The sequence below is a fragment of the Peromyscus eremicus genome, chromosome 22 (genome assembly GCF_949786415.1).
Source record: "Peromyscus eremicus chromosome 22, PerEre_H2_v1, whole genome shotgun sequence".
NCBI classification, from domain to species: Eukaryota; Metazoa; Chordata; class Mammalia; order Rodentia; family Cricetidae; genus Peromyscus; species Peromyscus eremicus.
Window position 1 is genome coordinate 7,881,183 of NC_081437.1, and position 16,114 is coordinate 7,897,296.

Below are 16,114 nucleotides of genomic sequence, written 5' to 3' on the forward strand. Positions count from 1 at the left end.
AAGTCACTACACCTGGCTACCAATGTCATCTGAAAATGAACCAAATGGCCTCAGCCCGCCGGCCATTCTGAACAACTGACCACAGCTGAGTTCTGTCAGGTCAGCTGTTGGATGGAATTCACTCCTCCCCGCCTCCTAGCTATTGCTTGCTAAACTGTTCATTTTTTTTTTTTTTTTTAAATAAAGAAATCTCATTTGCAGGGTTCCTTTAGAAAAAGAAGGCGCAAGGCAGCTCTAGAACCCCAGCATGACCCACTCCTCTCCTCACACCTAACAACTGTTTCCAAAAGCAAGAGCGCTCAGCCAGTGACTGTTTCTGCATTAGCTGGGCCTCACAGACAACCATCGACTGCTGTCACAGGAAGGGCAGGTGGTCACAAAACCTCAAACGCTTGTTGGCATGCTCTTTAAAAAAAAAAAAAGACAAGAGACAAAACAAAACTATAGTGCTGGTTTGGAAGCTTCCAGAAGGAAGGGGGTGGGACCCAACGCACAGCTCCTCAGTGGCTTCTGCTCCCACAGAAGCAGGGATCACGTTCCTTGTCATCTGTGACTGGTTAGATGAGGAGGTTGAAGGCTATTTTCCAAGGACTTTCACCGTCGTCCACATTCTATGGCTTGATCGTTCTAAGCGAATGTAGAGTGTAAAAGGGGGCTTCTGAATCTGGGGTCCAGACTGGGACAGTCCTCTCTGTGCACGTCAGTGGACACTCGGAGGCCTCTGAGCATATCTGTGAGGGTGTTTGCCCAGAGAATGGTAACCGAGGAGGGGAAGACCCACCCGGAACGTGGGTGGCATCATCTCTTGTGCTGGGGAAAAGGAGGGAGCCAGGTAAGCATGCCCTTCATCTGTTCCCATCACCATGCCTTCCCAGTCATGGTGGTCTGAGTCCTCTCTAATGGTGAGCCCAGGAAACCTTGTCTTTCTTAAGCTCTTAGGTCAGGCGTTTTGTCACAACAATACGTTGACAAGTTTTCTAAAAGGCCAGCCAGATAAATAAACATGTTAGGCTCTGTGAGCCACGTGGTCTCTGTCGCAACCATACCATGACTCCACTCCTGTAGCACAAAGGCATTACGGACATGATGCAAATGAATGACCCTGGGGAGCATCCCAATAAAACTTTATTCGGATTCCGACGTCAGAATCTCACACCTGGAGAGGTTGTTGATTTGAGGTGGGAATTCAGAGTCTCGGGAACATACAACACGATACAGCTGTGTCCTATGTAGTGGCAAATTTAGGTTTTCCTGGTGAGAATGTACTGTGTTGGGTTTTTGATGGGGTGGTACACTGGTTTAGAGTTGAGGTACAGTTCAGCGGTAGAACACTTGTCTTACACGCAAGGTTCTGGGCTCATCCTCAGTACTGCCATGAGCATCACTGATTGAAGCATGCCCTTATAAGGGCTGACTTTCTGTGGTACCACAGCTCTCTCTGAATAACACACACAGGGAAGAGCCCTGTGAAGGTTCCCAGGACACGAGGATCCCCTCAGGCTTCAATGACTATATTATGCCCCATAGGGGAGGCTGTAAATAACAAGGGGGCCTCCTCCTGGAAAAAAGACCATGTGGAGCCAACAGAAACCATTAGCTCCAGGCACACCTTTTGCCTATTCTTGGAAAAGAGGCTTTGTGGGCAGTGCCCACAACCTAGGCCTGCCTGGCATCCATGAGAAGACCTTGGCTTGGGCCGTTTGGCTATAGAACCTGGCAACAGAAGTATAAAGCCTACTACATTCCAGCTAAGAGTCATGCGGTGCCCCCTGAGTCCCACACTGCCTTACTAGAGTGCACACGAACACAGCTAGGTTTAGAATTCACAACTGGCCTGTGAGCCATGGTGCCCCAGGAAAGCTAACAGCACCCAGAGCTGTACAAACTCCCCTTTGAATGAACTCTACAGAGCCCCCAGAGAGCACCGGGACCCCTTTTTTTCTGGTTGGGAGGCTGAATCACCCTTCAAGAGCAGAACTGAGGACAGAGAGGGTCAATCCCCTTCACAGTGCTGTGTACCAGTCCAAAGTGCAGGGGTCTTTTGGTGCCCTGTAGGAAAGGAATGCCCTTTTTGGGGAACCATCCCAACAGCCACTGGTCCTGCCTCACACTCGCCCTTCCCTTCCTCCCTGCCTGGAACTCCTCCTCCTTGGCCGTTGGGGCTAACTGATGGCTCAGCCAGTGGCTGTCTTCCATAGCCTAGAGCTCCATGTGGGTTGGGTATCTGTCTAGTGTTTCTCTCTACCGTGGTGCCCGGGACAGCCTCAGTTTCTTCATGTGGGAAAAAAAGGAACAAAGCTCAGAGCTACGGACCTGGCTAGATGTGACCCCTGCATGGAGTGCCTTAGTGCCTGACACAGGAAGCCTGTACCCACTCTAAGGGGAGGTGAACGCTGCCATATCCTACTATGAAGATGGCAGCCAGGCTTGTAGGCAGTAAGTGACTTGCTCACGGTGACCTCAGCAAGCAGTGAGTCAGGACTTGTGTTTAGCTTGTTCTGCTTGGGGTTGGGTTCCCTGGCATGAGCTATCCTGCCTCCTAGTAAGACCTGCCAGGAGGCATAGATGTGGTGATCTATGGACTGGCTAGAAGAGCTTTGCCTAGCCGAACCTACCAGTCCCATGATTTCTGCCTGCTGTGTGTGGCTGCATTAAAAAAAAAAAACAACGCATTCATCTCACATAGCTCAGTTCGTTCAGCCCCCATAACTATTAAGATTTGAGTCTTGGGGTTGGAGAGAAAGCTCAGTGATTAAGAGAACTTAATGCTCTTGCAGAGGATCTGGGTTTGGTTCCCAGCACCCACATGGCAACTCACAACCCTCTGGAACTCCAGTTCCATGAGGTCTGACCTCTGTGAGCTTTTGCACGCATGTGGTGTACATACATAGAGTTAGGCATACAGACACACACACAATAAAATAAACATTTAAAAATGATTTTGGGGTCATTTCTTACACTTTATGGGGGCAGTGTGCACCTAATTTATAGCCCTTAGAAATTTGGGGCTTTTTATATATATTCCAGTACATATCACTTCATGCTATCACTCCAAGATTCAGCAAACCATAGTTTACATGTACTATCAGGGATGTGTTCTGTATTCTATTCCAATGTTCTGTCTATTCTATTCTTTTCTACCCCATTCTAACCTATGCCTTTTCAGATTTTTTCCCCCCTCAGAATTGATTTGACAGTGTACTACTGGCTGGATCTTGAAGTTTGGCAGGAAGGTCCTGGGCGGCCAAGAGACTGAGCGTGGTATGGAAAACATGGACGAAAAGCTGTAAGAGGGGTTACCACCCTGTCTGCTGCTGCTTCTTGGGCACAAGGCCACTGAGCAGGGCTCTGCAGTGTGTAGGCTGCACATGGCTGGGCACGCAGCAACAACATCTGAAGTGATGCATCAGAAGCCCGGGTCTCCAGCTGGAAGCAGGCAGCAAACCGTGGCAAACCTGAGCTAACTGTGGCGACCTTTGCTACTTACTACGGATGTTTCAATAGAATGTCGCTGCTAAGAGCTGAAGTCGTCTGGTCCTGGCTAAGTCTGAGGTTCTCTACTCACCAGCCTCCCCCTCCGCCTTATTTATGAAATTGTGCTGGATGGAGATCAGTTCTCTTGGCCTCGGATTTATTATTATGCTGCCTGCTGGCTTTGAAACAGGAACTGTAAACATTCGAGTACGTCAAGGTGAGATCACCCACTTTCTCTCCTGATTCAACAGCAATTTTAGGTTTCCTAATATAGGTTCTAATTACTTTACACTTCCAGGCATAGACTGGCATGGGTCTTGGGCCATAAAAGGTGAGGAGAGAATTGAGAGATGAATCTGGGAGAGAAATACTATCTGGACAAGTACTTCAGAGATCTCTAGGATGTACAGAGTGCATTCACTCATCCCCAAACTGACCAACACTTGCTATACATCAGAAGGACCAAATACCGGAGGACCAGACCAAATGCTGGCTATATTCAGGAATGCCTGAATATAAGTATGGGGGGCGGGTTGTATCCCTGAACAAAGCAGTAAAACCCCCTTAGTAGAAATAATTGTTGACCTTGGCTCACAGGTCTAAGGCGGTGCACTTGATCCTTGTCTCTACATTAGCGCACGATTGGAATTTTCCATAATCAATACGAGCCCTACCCTTAAAGGCATGGTGCTGAAAGATGCAACACAAAGAAGCAACAGACACACACTGTGTGGTGGCATTTGTGTGAAGCCTGAGAAAACAAGTTGAAACAGCAGTTACAAGAGGGAGATCAAGAGCCGAGGAGATGGGGATGGCTCAGTTGGTCAAACACTGCTATGTGAGCATGACGACCCGAATTTGATCCCTGGAAATGGCACCAGAGAAAGCTGGGTATGGGCACACTTGTAATCCAAGCACCGAGAAGGCAGAGGCAGGTAGATGGCACCGCCTCATTGTCCAACTGGTCCAGCTTAATCTGAGAGCTCCAGGTCAACGAAGCATCCTTGTATCAAAAAACTAGGTGGACAAGGCCTGAGGAATAACACTGCATGTCATTTCTGGCTGCGCGCATACACACACACACACACACACACACACACACACACACACACACCAGCCACCACTGCACATAAACACTTGCTCTAAAAGAAAAGGATAGAATCTCTGTTAGAGAGAGTAAATCAAGATTTTTTTGGAGCTAAGGGAACCAGGCACTGGAGAGGATAGAGGTGTTCCTTGTACTCACAGTATGGGCAGATACATATGTATGTGTACAGGTATTTTTAGAATTCATCAAAATAGTATAGTCCATGGACATTTTATTGTGAGAAATTTTAGGGTCTCACAGATTCCTTCCCTCATGAAGCATGTTGACATGGAGGTCTGCAAGGAACCTTGGGGATACTCAAACCCCTTATTTCACAGGAAGTGAGTAGAGAACCCTAGTAACTCGTTCAGGGTGACACAGACAGCAGGGGCCGGCACCCAGGGGTCTAGTGTCTTCTCCTTAGCCCACTGCCTGTGATATAGAATGAGTGTGTAATTCTGGAGTCCCATATTTGGGGGTGACTCTATTCTGGATATTTGGGCCCAGCCCAGTACCTCGGACCCAAGTCTCTCATGCTTCTCTGGGGAGACTTCAAGCTCCGTTGTTGCCAAATGCTGGGGGAGATGACTGCAGTGGGATGAGGAGTGAGCTAGCTACAGTCTCCAGAAAAGGTGTAGCTCACTCTGCGGGTTGTCTCAGTTGACAAGCGTGCTCTGTAGGGCTTGTCTCTGTGCAAGGCAGAGGTTTCATGCTTCACTGGCCCAGCCATTAGCAACCCCGACTCATCGGGACTCACATGCCTAAACGACACTCTGTGCTCCATGGAAACCCTTCAAGGTGGAGTATGTCTCCAAAATAAGAATCCAGAAAAACAAGGCTAGAAGATGGCTAGCATGCCTGTGGTCAAGCCCGTTTGCTTTGACGAGATAAAGGTTGATGTGAAGTCATCATAGACGACAAACCTGAGGTACATTGGTCAAATCCCAGAATTCTACAGTCATACTTGAATATTACTCCCCTCCTCTGCCCCTGGGGACATTGTTTCTCTGTGTAACAGCCCTGGGTCTTCTGGAACTCACTTTGCAGACCAGGCTGGCCACAAACTCACAGAGATATGCCTGCCTCTGCCTCCCTGAGGGCTGGATCAAGGGTATGCGCCCACCACACCCAGCTAAATATTACCTTTAGGTTCCATCCAAGCCTGCCACTTGCTCCTTCTACATTCTCAGCACAAACAATAGGAGGAAACAGGGCATCCATACCCCATAAACAACAGTAGGTTTGGGGGGCTTCTTTCTGTCATGACTGACAATTCTCTGGAGATTCGAGGCCTAAACTTTGAGGTTGGCGCAGGCAGGGGACCCCATGAGCATGCACAGTTTGCCTATATACCTGTACCCTGCAGAGAGCGAAGGCGGGCTGGCAGCCTTAAAGGCTGCAGGACTGAGCCCCTCCTTGGGAAGGACCGAGGCTGTTTCTAATTTTCCTTTGTTACTCCTGAGCCAGCCTCTAAGCATGTCTCTGCACTCCTGGTGACAGGACAACCCTTCAGAGCTCTCTGAAAGACAAAGGCAGGAGGACCCTGCTCCTTCAGCAAGGTGTCCCTGTCTGGAAGACAGAGGGAGGGCCATGGCCTGACAAGACTCTTGGGATCATGGAGGACCTGGATCCCAGCCTGTCTGCTGGGGGCCTCTCCGTCATGCTGTCTTTCTCTCCATCCTGTAACTGTGAACAGCAAGACATACTGCTCCTCTCCTCAGCTGGGTCAGTGACGTCCTGGATCTTTTAATCACTATTCCAATCAGTTTCTTCCTACACTCCATCTTTGTCTAGGTACTGCTCATAGAGTGTTGGTAGAAAGATTTTTGCCTTGCTGTCGTCAATGTCCTCCTCCAGGACTAGAGAGAAAGGACCAAGTACAGGCTCCATTCATCCTGTTGGTCAGCAGAGGTCGGAAGCAATCTTTTCACAGATGCTTCTCTCTCCTTCACCAACTTCATCCTTCTCTGCCCAGACCTGGCTTCACCAGCCAGCTGACCCCGATTCCTCCTGCCTCTCTCCCCTTCCATCACATTTCGCCTCACAGAGCCTCCCATGCTCCCAACAGATAGGTGTGGGGTGTACGTATATGTTCAAGTGTTGACGGGGTAAGGTGGACATTGAATTCAATAAAGACTATGTCGATGAACTCATGAAGGTACAACCCAACCCAACCGCCATCAAGCCATAAAGGAAAACCCATGAGCCTAGAGAAATGCCCAGTTGAGTCCAGAACTAAGTAGACAGACTCTGACCCTTTTGTAGGATGCTTATGAGGACTAACGTGAAGTACTGCCTAGTCTTCCACCACAATCCACAGGAATACTGCTGTAATCAGAATTCTCAGATGGCAAAAATGGCTGGTCTGGGTTTCACCTCTATAACTGTTGGGCTAAGGGACATCTGGAGGGTGCCCTGGAATGGTGCCCATTGATGACAGCTACCATGCCAAAGCTAGGACACTGGAAGTCACACAGTTGCATTCAGACAAAACACCACTGAGAATGAAGGCAGAGCGAATCGATGTGGTGAGCAGTTCACAGAGCAAAGAGAGGTGACTTGGGCCAGATGTGGTGGTCCATGCCTCTAACCCTAGTACTTGGGAGGTTGAGGGAGGGGGATTAGGAGTTTGAAGACAGCCTAGGTTACACAGCTACTTCCAGCCCAGTCTGGGCTACATAGCTCTTCTAAAAACAAAGTGACTATACATGAAGGAATCTTTGGTACTATTGCAAGGGATTAAAAACTTGAGAATCCCCCATCTGCTGGGTCACCCTCTTGTAGCATCAATGACTGCACCAGAATGAAGCCCAGCAGGATCTGCATAGACTCCTGAGTGGTGTTTTTCCCAGTCCTCAGATATCATCTTGCTTTCTAATAGCTGCTGCCCTGAGTGGTGATGCCGTCCCATAATCTGAGCTCTCTTGACCTCTGTGTGGCAGGAGTGTTATCCAGCTTCTCCCAGCCTTAGGCTCCTGGTCTCTCTCACTATCCTGTTTGCTGGGTAGCAGACAGTGCTCAGCATTCTAAGATCCCATTGGCCAAAGTGGAAGGCCATGGTTGTGTCTGATTTCTAAGCCCAAACATCATGTGACTTCTTGTAACCCTTAACTCTTGGATCCTGGAGCCTTGGTGAGAGAGGAAGAAGGCCTTCAGACTATGGGAAGGAGCCATGAAGGGAGAGAAAGGAACTAAGCTTCCCAAGAAGCTAGGAGCACACAAAGCATCTTAGGCTTGCTACTGGTCCTGTTTTCAATTCTGTGAGAGAACTAGTCTCCGTTTTACAAATAAGAAGGTCTGAGGGTCAGGGTGAAGTGACATCTCATGATCCCAAGGCTATCCGTGACAGCAATCATAGTCAACCCCAGTCTATGATCAAAGCCAGTCCCTTGTCCACTGTATCGTGCCATCACTTAAGCAAGCTACCCAAAACAGGGATGTGGACTTTTCCCATGGCCTCTAGACCTGGGCCAGAGCCACTGTGGCTCTTTGTAAGAGTCAATAGCCTCTTAGGGGCCAAGGGATCTCACTCTGACATGGATGTTTTCTTGGAGGTGTCTTTAGTGAAGGACCATGCAAAGCTCTGGTCCTGATCCACCAGGATGGAGGATGATGATGGTGTCTCATTGGCCTCTGCATTATTGCCCATGCTATTGGGGTCCCTGGGGTCCCTGGGCAGGTGGACTAGCATTAGGGTGAGGGGATGCCTGCCCAGCAGGGCTCCTCCTGGGGCTGCTAAGTAAGTGAGGGTGTGAGTTCTCGAGCCCACTTCCCAGGTTTTCTCTCAGCACAGCCCAGTCATGCAGGAGCATGCAGGGGGGGCTTCCATCGGGGTCCTGCCATGCAGCATGGATGGCTGAATGGAGACGGATCATGAGGTTGAAAGGGACCTCTATGTCATTGGGCCTGTGGGCTCACCTACCTGGAGAGACTCCCCACTCTGGAAGCCTTACCTGACAGAGGGACATTCACACTGAAGCAAACTTGAAAAGAGAGAACACGTACACAAAGAGAAGTTTACTCGGCCAGCATTTCTCTCATTGCCTTCGGCATTCACGGAGGACAGCAAGGACTCCGGGGAGGCAGCTCTCTCCCTCTTAACTGGCTTGCTCCCATTCCAGTGCCGAAGCCCCGGGAGTCTAATGCTTTGGGGTGCACCCAATGGGGACCAGAAGTGAGCTGACTAGCCCCACGACCTGCAATGTCAGCCATACCAAACACATCTCTTCCCCCGTCCAGTCCCCCCCAAACGATAAGCCTACCAAGAGCACAAAAGCTAAGTGAGAGAGACTTATTAGTGATTAGACAGGGCCACCATCTTGGAAGGAAGCCTCCAAAGAGACAGTGTTCATGCTTGGCTATTATCACTAGTATAAGAAGCTTTGCTGGCTTTTTGTTGATTAGAGTATATGTCCACAGAGCTTTTTGTTTTGGTGTTGATGGCACATCGTTTGTATAAAATCAATTCAGTGTACGGGTGCATAGAGCTGGAACAGGAGGAACACACAGGGGACACGAGGAGGGAGGATATATAGAAGTTGAGAAGGCACACGAGGAGAAACTTTCCATGCGGAAGCGGAGGCCACTGAATGGGGGCTGACACAAAGGGGTGACACCCTGGAGGCTGGAAACCTGGAGGCTCTCCTAACCTCTGGGGAATCAGAGCAAGGGTGACACAGGGAGGCGTAGGCGCCAGGGGCACAGGAATCTCAGCTTAGCAAACATATCAGGAAGGCAGAGCCCGCGGGGTCAGCAGCCAGCGGAGGGATGTGATGGAAACTGACCAGAGGCCAAATTCCAGCCTCCAATCTCAACAATCTCTTTGGTGCTATCTTCTGAGGCAGGAGGCTTCCTGTGGAGGGGGTGGGAGGGGAGTGAGGTCGGAAGCGGTTCTGATGTAGCCTCAGCCCCTGTGGGTGTGAGCAGGCCCCAGTCTCCAGGTGAGCCAGCCACGGCAGAGGCGGGTTTGCCTGGTATGATGGGTTTGAGGAGACTTAAGAGTTCTGGGAACACAAAAGACTACACTGTGGCTCTCCTCAAAACACTAGGCTGGATGCTATGGCCACTCTTGGGCCCAACGAAACTGATTCGTCCCTGAACCCACCAGGCAGGTCACCTGCCAGGTAACTCAGCCCTGGTGGCCAGTAAGGGAACTGAGGTAATGGTTACTGAGAAGGTTTCTAGGGAATGGTGGCATTCTGGTATGAGGCCAACAGGGCATAGCTGGAGGATGAGTGGCGTTCATTCCAAAGAGAAGAAATCCAGGCTCTTTCGTGCACCCCAGCACTTGACCACACTTCTCTTAAGGTTAATCTAGTATGGGTGGCGGGCAGGGGGAGCGTCTCTGAACCTGTTTAAGCTTGTGCCCAATGTCTCTTTGTGCTCGCAACACCCACAAGGCTGGTGCTGTCCGCTCACAGATTTTATCTTTTCCTTCACACGGTATCTATCCCTTCATGTGACATCTGTCTGTAAGCCAGGAGCCAAGACCTTCACAGCGTCCTGGCTGACAGTCCCTTGTATTCCTCGCTTCTTCTCAGTGTGGAACTGGCCTCCCTTCAGCTGTCAAAACCCCGCCTGCCTGAGCTCTCGAATGACACGTCCTCAACGTGTAAGCCACCCACGCCAAAGAAAGCCCGTCTCGTGCCGGAACCTCCGACCCACGAGTAGGAGGAGAACTCTGTGGCAATGAGCTGCAGCAGCTCTCTTCCCAGTGACTTACGAGTGACTGCATTTGCCTAGGGCTGCGCTCGCACAAAGCTGCGCTCACAGCTGGCCTGCTCCCCGCTGCTGCCTGGTCTCGGCAGATACCCTGGTCTAGGCAGACACCCCATGCTCGTCGGCTCAACGATGGTGCCTCATAAAAACCCCTGAGTTCCCACCCTGGGCCTGCGAGGTTTTCCCAGCTGATACATGGAATGGTTTTAATTTAATTCAGCATCTTCTTCTGCTAGACCGGCGCCCACAGGCCGCACAGACTAACGCCGATTTCCATGTCGCAGGAATGAGCTTTAGCATCTCTCTTCCTCCCTCTCCTTTCTTTTCACTCATACATTTGATGCTTAGGAGAGATACCTCAGATCTCAAGGAGAGAAACTTGATCAAATATTTAAACATCTTGATCAAGTTCCTGAATGCCTGGGACTGGTAACTCTGAACGATCCGCAGGATTCTGTCAAAGTATAACCAGAAACACTTCTTGCACAATCTTATTTCCTCCCCATCTCCTTCATCCCTGATGTCCTGATTTTCTCATCTCAGGTAAAACAAACCAGCCTAAGGAACCTTCTTCCTTGGCTCTCCAGCATGGTAGTCTGGGTCCCAGTGGGAACCTGTACACAGACAGTTTCCATGGAAATGGGTGAGACCAGCTTTAGGAAACTAAGATGGATGTTGGAAGTCCTACACGGCCCAGCCCTTTCTTTTGGACACACTCTCACAGGCAAAGAAAGCCACCAGGAGCCCATGTGAGTTCCCCAGCACAGGAATCAAGCAGGGCCCCGTTTCTAGTCCCAGGGGGAGGTTTCCCAGAGGCTGAAGTAAGGGAAGTCCTTGTCTCCTGTGCACTGGGGTTCAAGGGAATGTGGAATCCCATCTGATCCCAGACCCAGGGGAGTACTTCCTCTTTCTGGTTCCTGGGGACTCCTTACCTATGGGAACAGCTTCACACCTGCATAGGGACAACCTGAAGGGACTCTCTGCCTGCCTGAGCCCAGGTGAAATCTGCTCATTGGTGGAGCGGGACACAGGGTAGCCTACCTCCATTTGTCCCCACTCTTTCCCCTTTCCTTAGTATCTGGGTTCTGTCCGTTCTGTCCCAGATCCCCGGCCCACAGTCACCCCACACTGGTCTTCATGGCCCTCCTGTCATTCTGCTCTTGCCCTGGGGGTGGGGCAGCCACGGATCAAGGCGTGGTTCCTCTCGGAACGTCTTGTGATGGGACCCATGGAAGCCACACAAGGACAAGAACACTGAGACCTCATCCCAGTCTAAAGACTGGAAACCCAGCACGGACGTCCTGGACTGATGGGGCTTTAAGAGCTGCTTTAGGAACTTGAATTCCTCACCACTGCTTAAAGCCCAGAGCCTCCCTCGGATTTGAGTAAAAAGTCCTAGGAAAGGTCTGTGGTCACTTCTTTTCACCCCATCATCTACTAGACCCCAGGGAGAGCCTAGTCTCAGTGGCTCCGTTCATGAAAACACCCTTTGTCAATTGCGGCTCGAGTTCTCCCTCCTTTCCCTCCTTCTAGAAGTTTCTCTACACCAGCTTCCTTTGCTCCCCTTCACAGGCCCAGGGGACTATGGACTCCTTTGGGGCCTCTTCACCATGCACTTGAGAGGCTGTGCCTGTTCCTCATCCTGCCTTTCTGGGTCTGGTGATCCTCCCTGAGTCTGGCTGGATGTGGCTCACTGAGACTTAGTGTCTCAACGTAAGTTCAAGCCATTTTACGGATGGCAATGATGTCTGACTGGCCCCTGGTCTTCTCTGGGTTCTTGTTTGCTGGGCCTGAACTGGTATAGTTCTGCTCCTCATTTCTCTAGGGATTAAGTTAGATTACATGGAAATTATAATTCACTCCTCAGGCTTGACTCTTCCATTTCTTCTCAGCCTCTGGTGACCTGTGCTCCACACATTCTCTCAGGTATCCAGTTACTCTTGTCCTTTGGGACTACTTCTAGTGGCCCCAGGCCGAGCCGTCGGGCGGGCTGGCACATGCAGTGAGCTCTGTCAGCCCTAACAGCCACAACCTCTAACCTTCCCTATGTACGAAACCCACAGCATGGGCTTGGCATGTGGTGGGCTGGGGTGGGGGGGGGGGCAAAGCTGTGGTGAGATAGGATAAAGTGGAGGAGAGGTTCACAGCGAGAAGTGGACCCCAAACCTGGCCTGTCCCAAGCTGTGTGTCCCTCAAGAATCACACAGACCAAGGCAGAAAGAGAAGCAGGAATGGTAGCAAGCCTTAGCACTACGTCATAGCAGCCTGTCACTTTTGACCCTGTCTATGGTCTGGAGCATACGCATCACCTGGCAACCACCATAACTTCCAGTATATTCTAAGATTAATTCCTCTCTGGGGACCCACGGAATACTTGAGGGTCTTTTCTGTCCTTGTAGCTGGGGAAGACAGTCTCCTCTGACAGAACATGGTGACCCACGGCTGGTTGATGATCTCAAGTCTTCTTCCAGCCTCTCAGGACTAGGATCTTGTCTAAGAAAGCCTCCCGTTCAGCTCCCAGGTGCTTGAAGCCAGCTGCCCAGATTCTCAGTCGGAAGGACTCACTACCTCGGGACATACTGGAACCAAGATACCTCTCCCTCGGGATTATGTTGCCTGCTCTTTGAACACTTCCATAGTAGGTCAGCCTGTAGGACTTGGCCTGTGGTTCCCAGCCAAGCCTTTACTGCAGTCCTCTGTGCATCTTCTGAGTGTCACACCCCTTCACTCTCTACCCCTCCCCTGTGCTTGGTCCTGCACATGGAGGGCAGCACATGCTATGCCTTGGAGCAGGTGGAGGGCAGGAACATATGAAAGATAGGACTGTGATGGACCCAGGACGTAGGCTACCCTCCCCGCAGGACTTTGGGTCAGCCTTTCTTGGAACAGTCACCGAATCTCACTTCACGCTCCGCCATAGAAAGACCATAACAAGCATTTAAGCTAATATTTTCCTTTTTACATGGATGCCTTCAAAGCACAACCCCATTTCTCTCTCAAAACACCCCATCATCTCTATGTCATGTGGAAAATTAGCATCATTATAACTGATCAAAATAAACAAACGAAGCTTGAGGCAACAAGAGCAGGGGGCTGCAGGTGCCCTACTTTGACAGTCAGTGTCTAGGGCCTCGGACTCTCTTTGGGGAGACCCCTCCCTGGGCTTTCAGCCACACCCCAGGCTGCTCTTGACCCACATGGACTGGTACACAAGTGCCGGCTGACCACGGAGGGGAAGGGCTGGGAGCCCCACTTACAATTCTCGGCTTGAAGGGGGGCTTGACTTTCTTCTGCTCCAGCAGAACCCAGTCAATCTCCTTGAAGAATGGGTGTTGCTTGATGGCGTCTTCCCCGTTCTGGGCTGCCACACAGCCCAGGCGCTTGTGGGGGTTCTTGGTCATGAACTGTGGGAGGAAGGCACAAGAGAATTACTGATGGAGGTTCCCGGGCACGGGTCATGAGGATCTGGGTTTGCACACTAAGGGCCTCACTCTCGGTGTGGTCTACTCTTGAACATGATGTAGCACGTGCCAGACAGCATTCTGAACATCGGACCGATATGGATTCATCTTCTCATGAGGTACTATGGCTATTTCTACTTTATAAGGGAGGAACTTAAGGCACATAGAGGTTAGTAAACTGGGCTAATGATGCACAGCTAGCAAGGTACCAAGTTAAGATCAGGACCTAACTCCTATTCTCAGATTGCATCAGATGCTCAAGTCTTTTCAGCAGAGACTGAGATCTGGTAAGTCACTCACAGCAAGGAGATAAGGAAAGATGAGTAGGTATGCAAATGTATGCAAACATATGCAAATACAGGCAAATGATCAAGGGTACCTCCCATCTCTTCCCTTTCCCAACCCTCCTCATGTGCTTTAGTTTGAATTTGCAATTGCTATAGAAAAATGCCCATGTAGGGGCCAGCAAGATGGCCAGTGAATAAAGGCACTTGCTTTTACCAAACCTGACAATCTGAGTTGGATCACTGGGACCCACGTGGTGTAGAGAGAAGCAAAGCCCGAAAATGGTTCTCTGACCTCTACGTATACAACATGGCGCACATGTGCATGGGCATGTACACACACACACACACACACACACACACACACACACACACACACACACTTTTTAAAAATGCCCATGTAAGTTAAAGATAAAAATCATCACTTTCAGTGTGCATAATAAGTAAGCGCACAGTGACAGGCTTCCATGTTCTGCATGATGAGCTCATTTCTCCCAAACTAGTCCATCCTGGGAATAAACATAATTTCAGCCAAATAGCTGAAAACCAGTATAAAATTCTTTTGTTGACAGGCACCAAAAATAAAGGTAGGTGTGTGTATGATGAGTGTGCTAGAGATCAAGAACAATGTTTTATAGGGCAAAGGTCAGTGACAGAGGAACCCGAGATGACAGACTATGGTGGAACTGCAAGGCTCACCAGCAAGAGAGCGCTTCTTAAACCGGAAAGGGCTAGGGTTAGAGGCTACCATGCCCCTCTGTTGTCCTCGAACCCAAACCATATGGGCACACACTGAACTCTCTCAGACAGGAAGCCACAGAGAAGATGGGGAGAAGTGCTGAGAGGCCTCAACTCTGTGGAGGACTCATGAACTCTGTGGAGGACTCACGGACTTCCTCTCCTTCACCTACGTGCCCAGAAAGTCACTCCCACTCGATGACCTCCGCTGTCCCACACTGGCCTATACTTTTGTTTGGCACACCGTGACATCTCAGTTGAGTCCTGCCTGCTCTCCAGTGTCCCCCTGCAGTGCCTCGGCATTCCCTAAGACGCTATCAAGATGCCCATCCCTCTGCAGCTAGCTGGAGCACCATGTTTCTTGTGGATCTAAATTATAAGCTGCCTAAAGGTCACTTTCCCTTAACGAGCTCTGTGACACATTCACCTAGTACAGGCTCTGTTCCCGCCTCCTACAGGGTGCTCAGTCAACTTTGAAGGTTGGGTAGGAGGCTGACGGCTGAGTCTTAGGGAATGGTGCGGGGTACAGGCCGCGTTAAGATGGCTGCTTACTGTTGAACGGCTTGTTCTCTGCTTTGTGATACTAATGGCCTTCTCTAGATGCCGAACCACCTCCACATGGGTAACCTCCTTCAAAGACTTGGCTCGAAGGATAGAGTCTTAGAAAATGTGGGCTAGAAACATTGAGTGACAACCTAAGGGGACAGGGGTTCCAAGGAAAAGTAGAGGACTCCTCTCTTTCATAGACTGCTCCACCTCCCTCTTCTGGCAGAGGAAAGATATGCCTCAGGATGAGGCCCTGAGGTAACTCCTTGGGCCAGAGGGTTTTCTTTTTTTTTTTTTCAAAATTTATTTTTTAACTTTTAAATTATGTGTAGGTATATAAATTACATGTAGGTATATATGTGTGAGGATGTGCAGGTGTGAATGCAGTGTAGAAAGTTCAGAAGAAAGAATCAATCTCCTGGAGCTAGATTGGTGAACATCAACTGCACAACATGGGTGCCCGGAGTCAAACCGGGTCCTCTGTAACAGCAGCACATGCTCTTAACCACCGAGCCACCTCTCCAGCCCCAAGTGTCAACAGTTTTCCTACTCAATGATACTGACATTCTTGGCTGTGGGGCTTTCCTGTGAACTGTAGGCTGTTCCGCAGCATCTCAGATACATCTCAGTCTGTCTTTACACATCAGCGCCCACCATGCTCCCCTGATTGTGTCAACTCCAGTATCTCCAGACATTGCTGGATATGTGTCTAGAGGGAAAGTGTCAAAACCATGGTGCTGTTTGGGCCATCCAAAGAGAGAGGGAGAGTGGAAGGAAGAGAGAGAGAGAGAGAGAGAGAGAGAGAG

The 16,114-nt window shown here is 50.1% G+C and overlaps 1 protein-coding gene across 3 annotated transcripts in view; it reads right to left on the bottom strand.

The window, feature by feature from the left end:
* Positions 1-16,114, bottom strand: part of Prkce (protein kinase C epsilon) — a 512,360-nt gene that overhangs the window by 14,103 nt on the left and 482,143 nt on the right. For all 3 annotated transcript variants that reach the window (XM_059248231.1, XM_059248233.1, XM_059248232.1), the window contains exon 14: positions 13,537-13,683. In XM_059248231.1, coding sequence (XP_059104214.1) covers positions 13,537-13,683 — 147 coding nt within the window. The remainder of the gene's footprint in view (positions 1-13,536; positions 13,684-16,114) is intronic.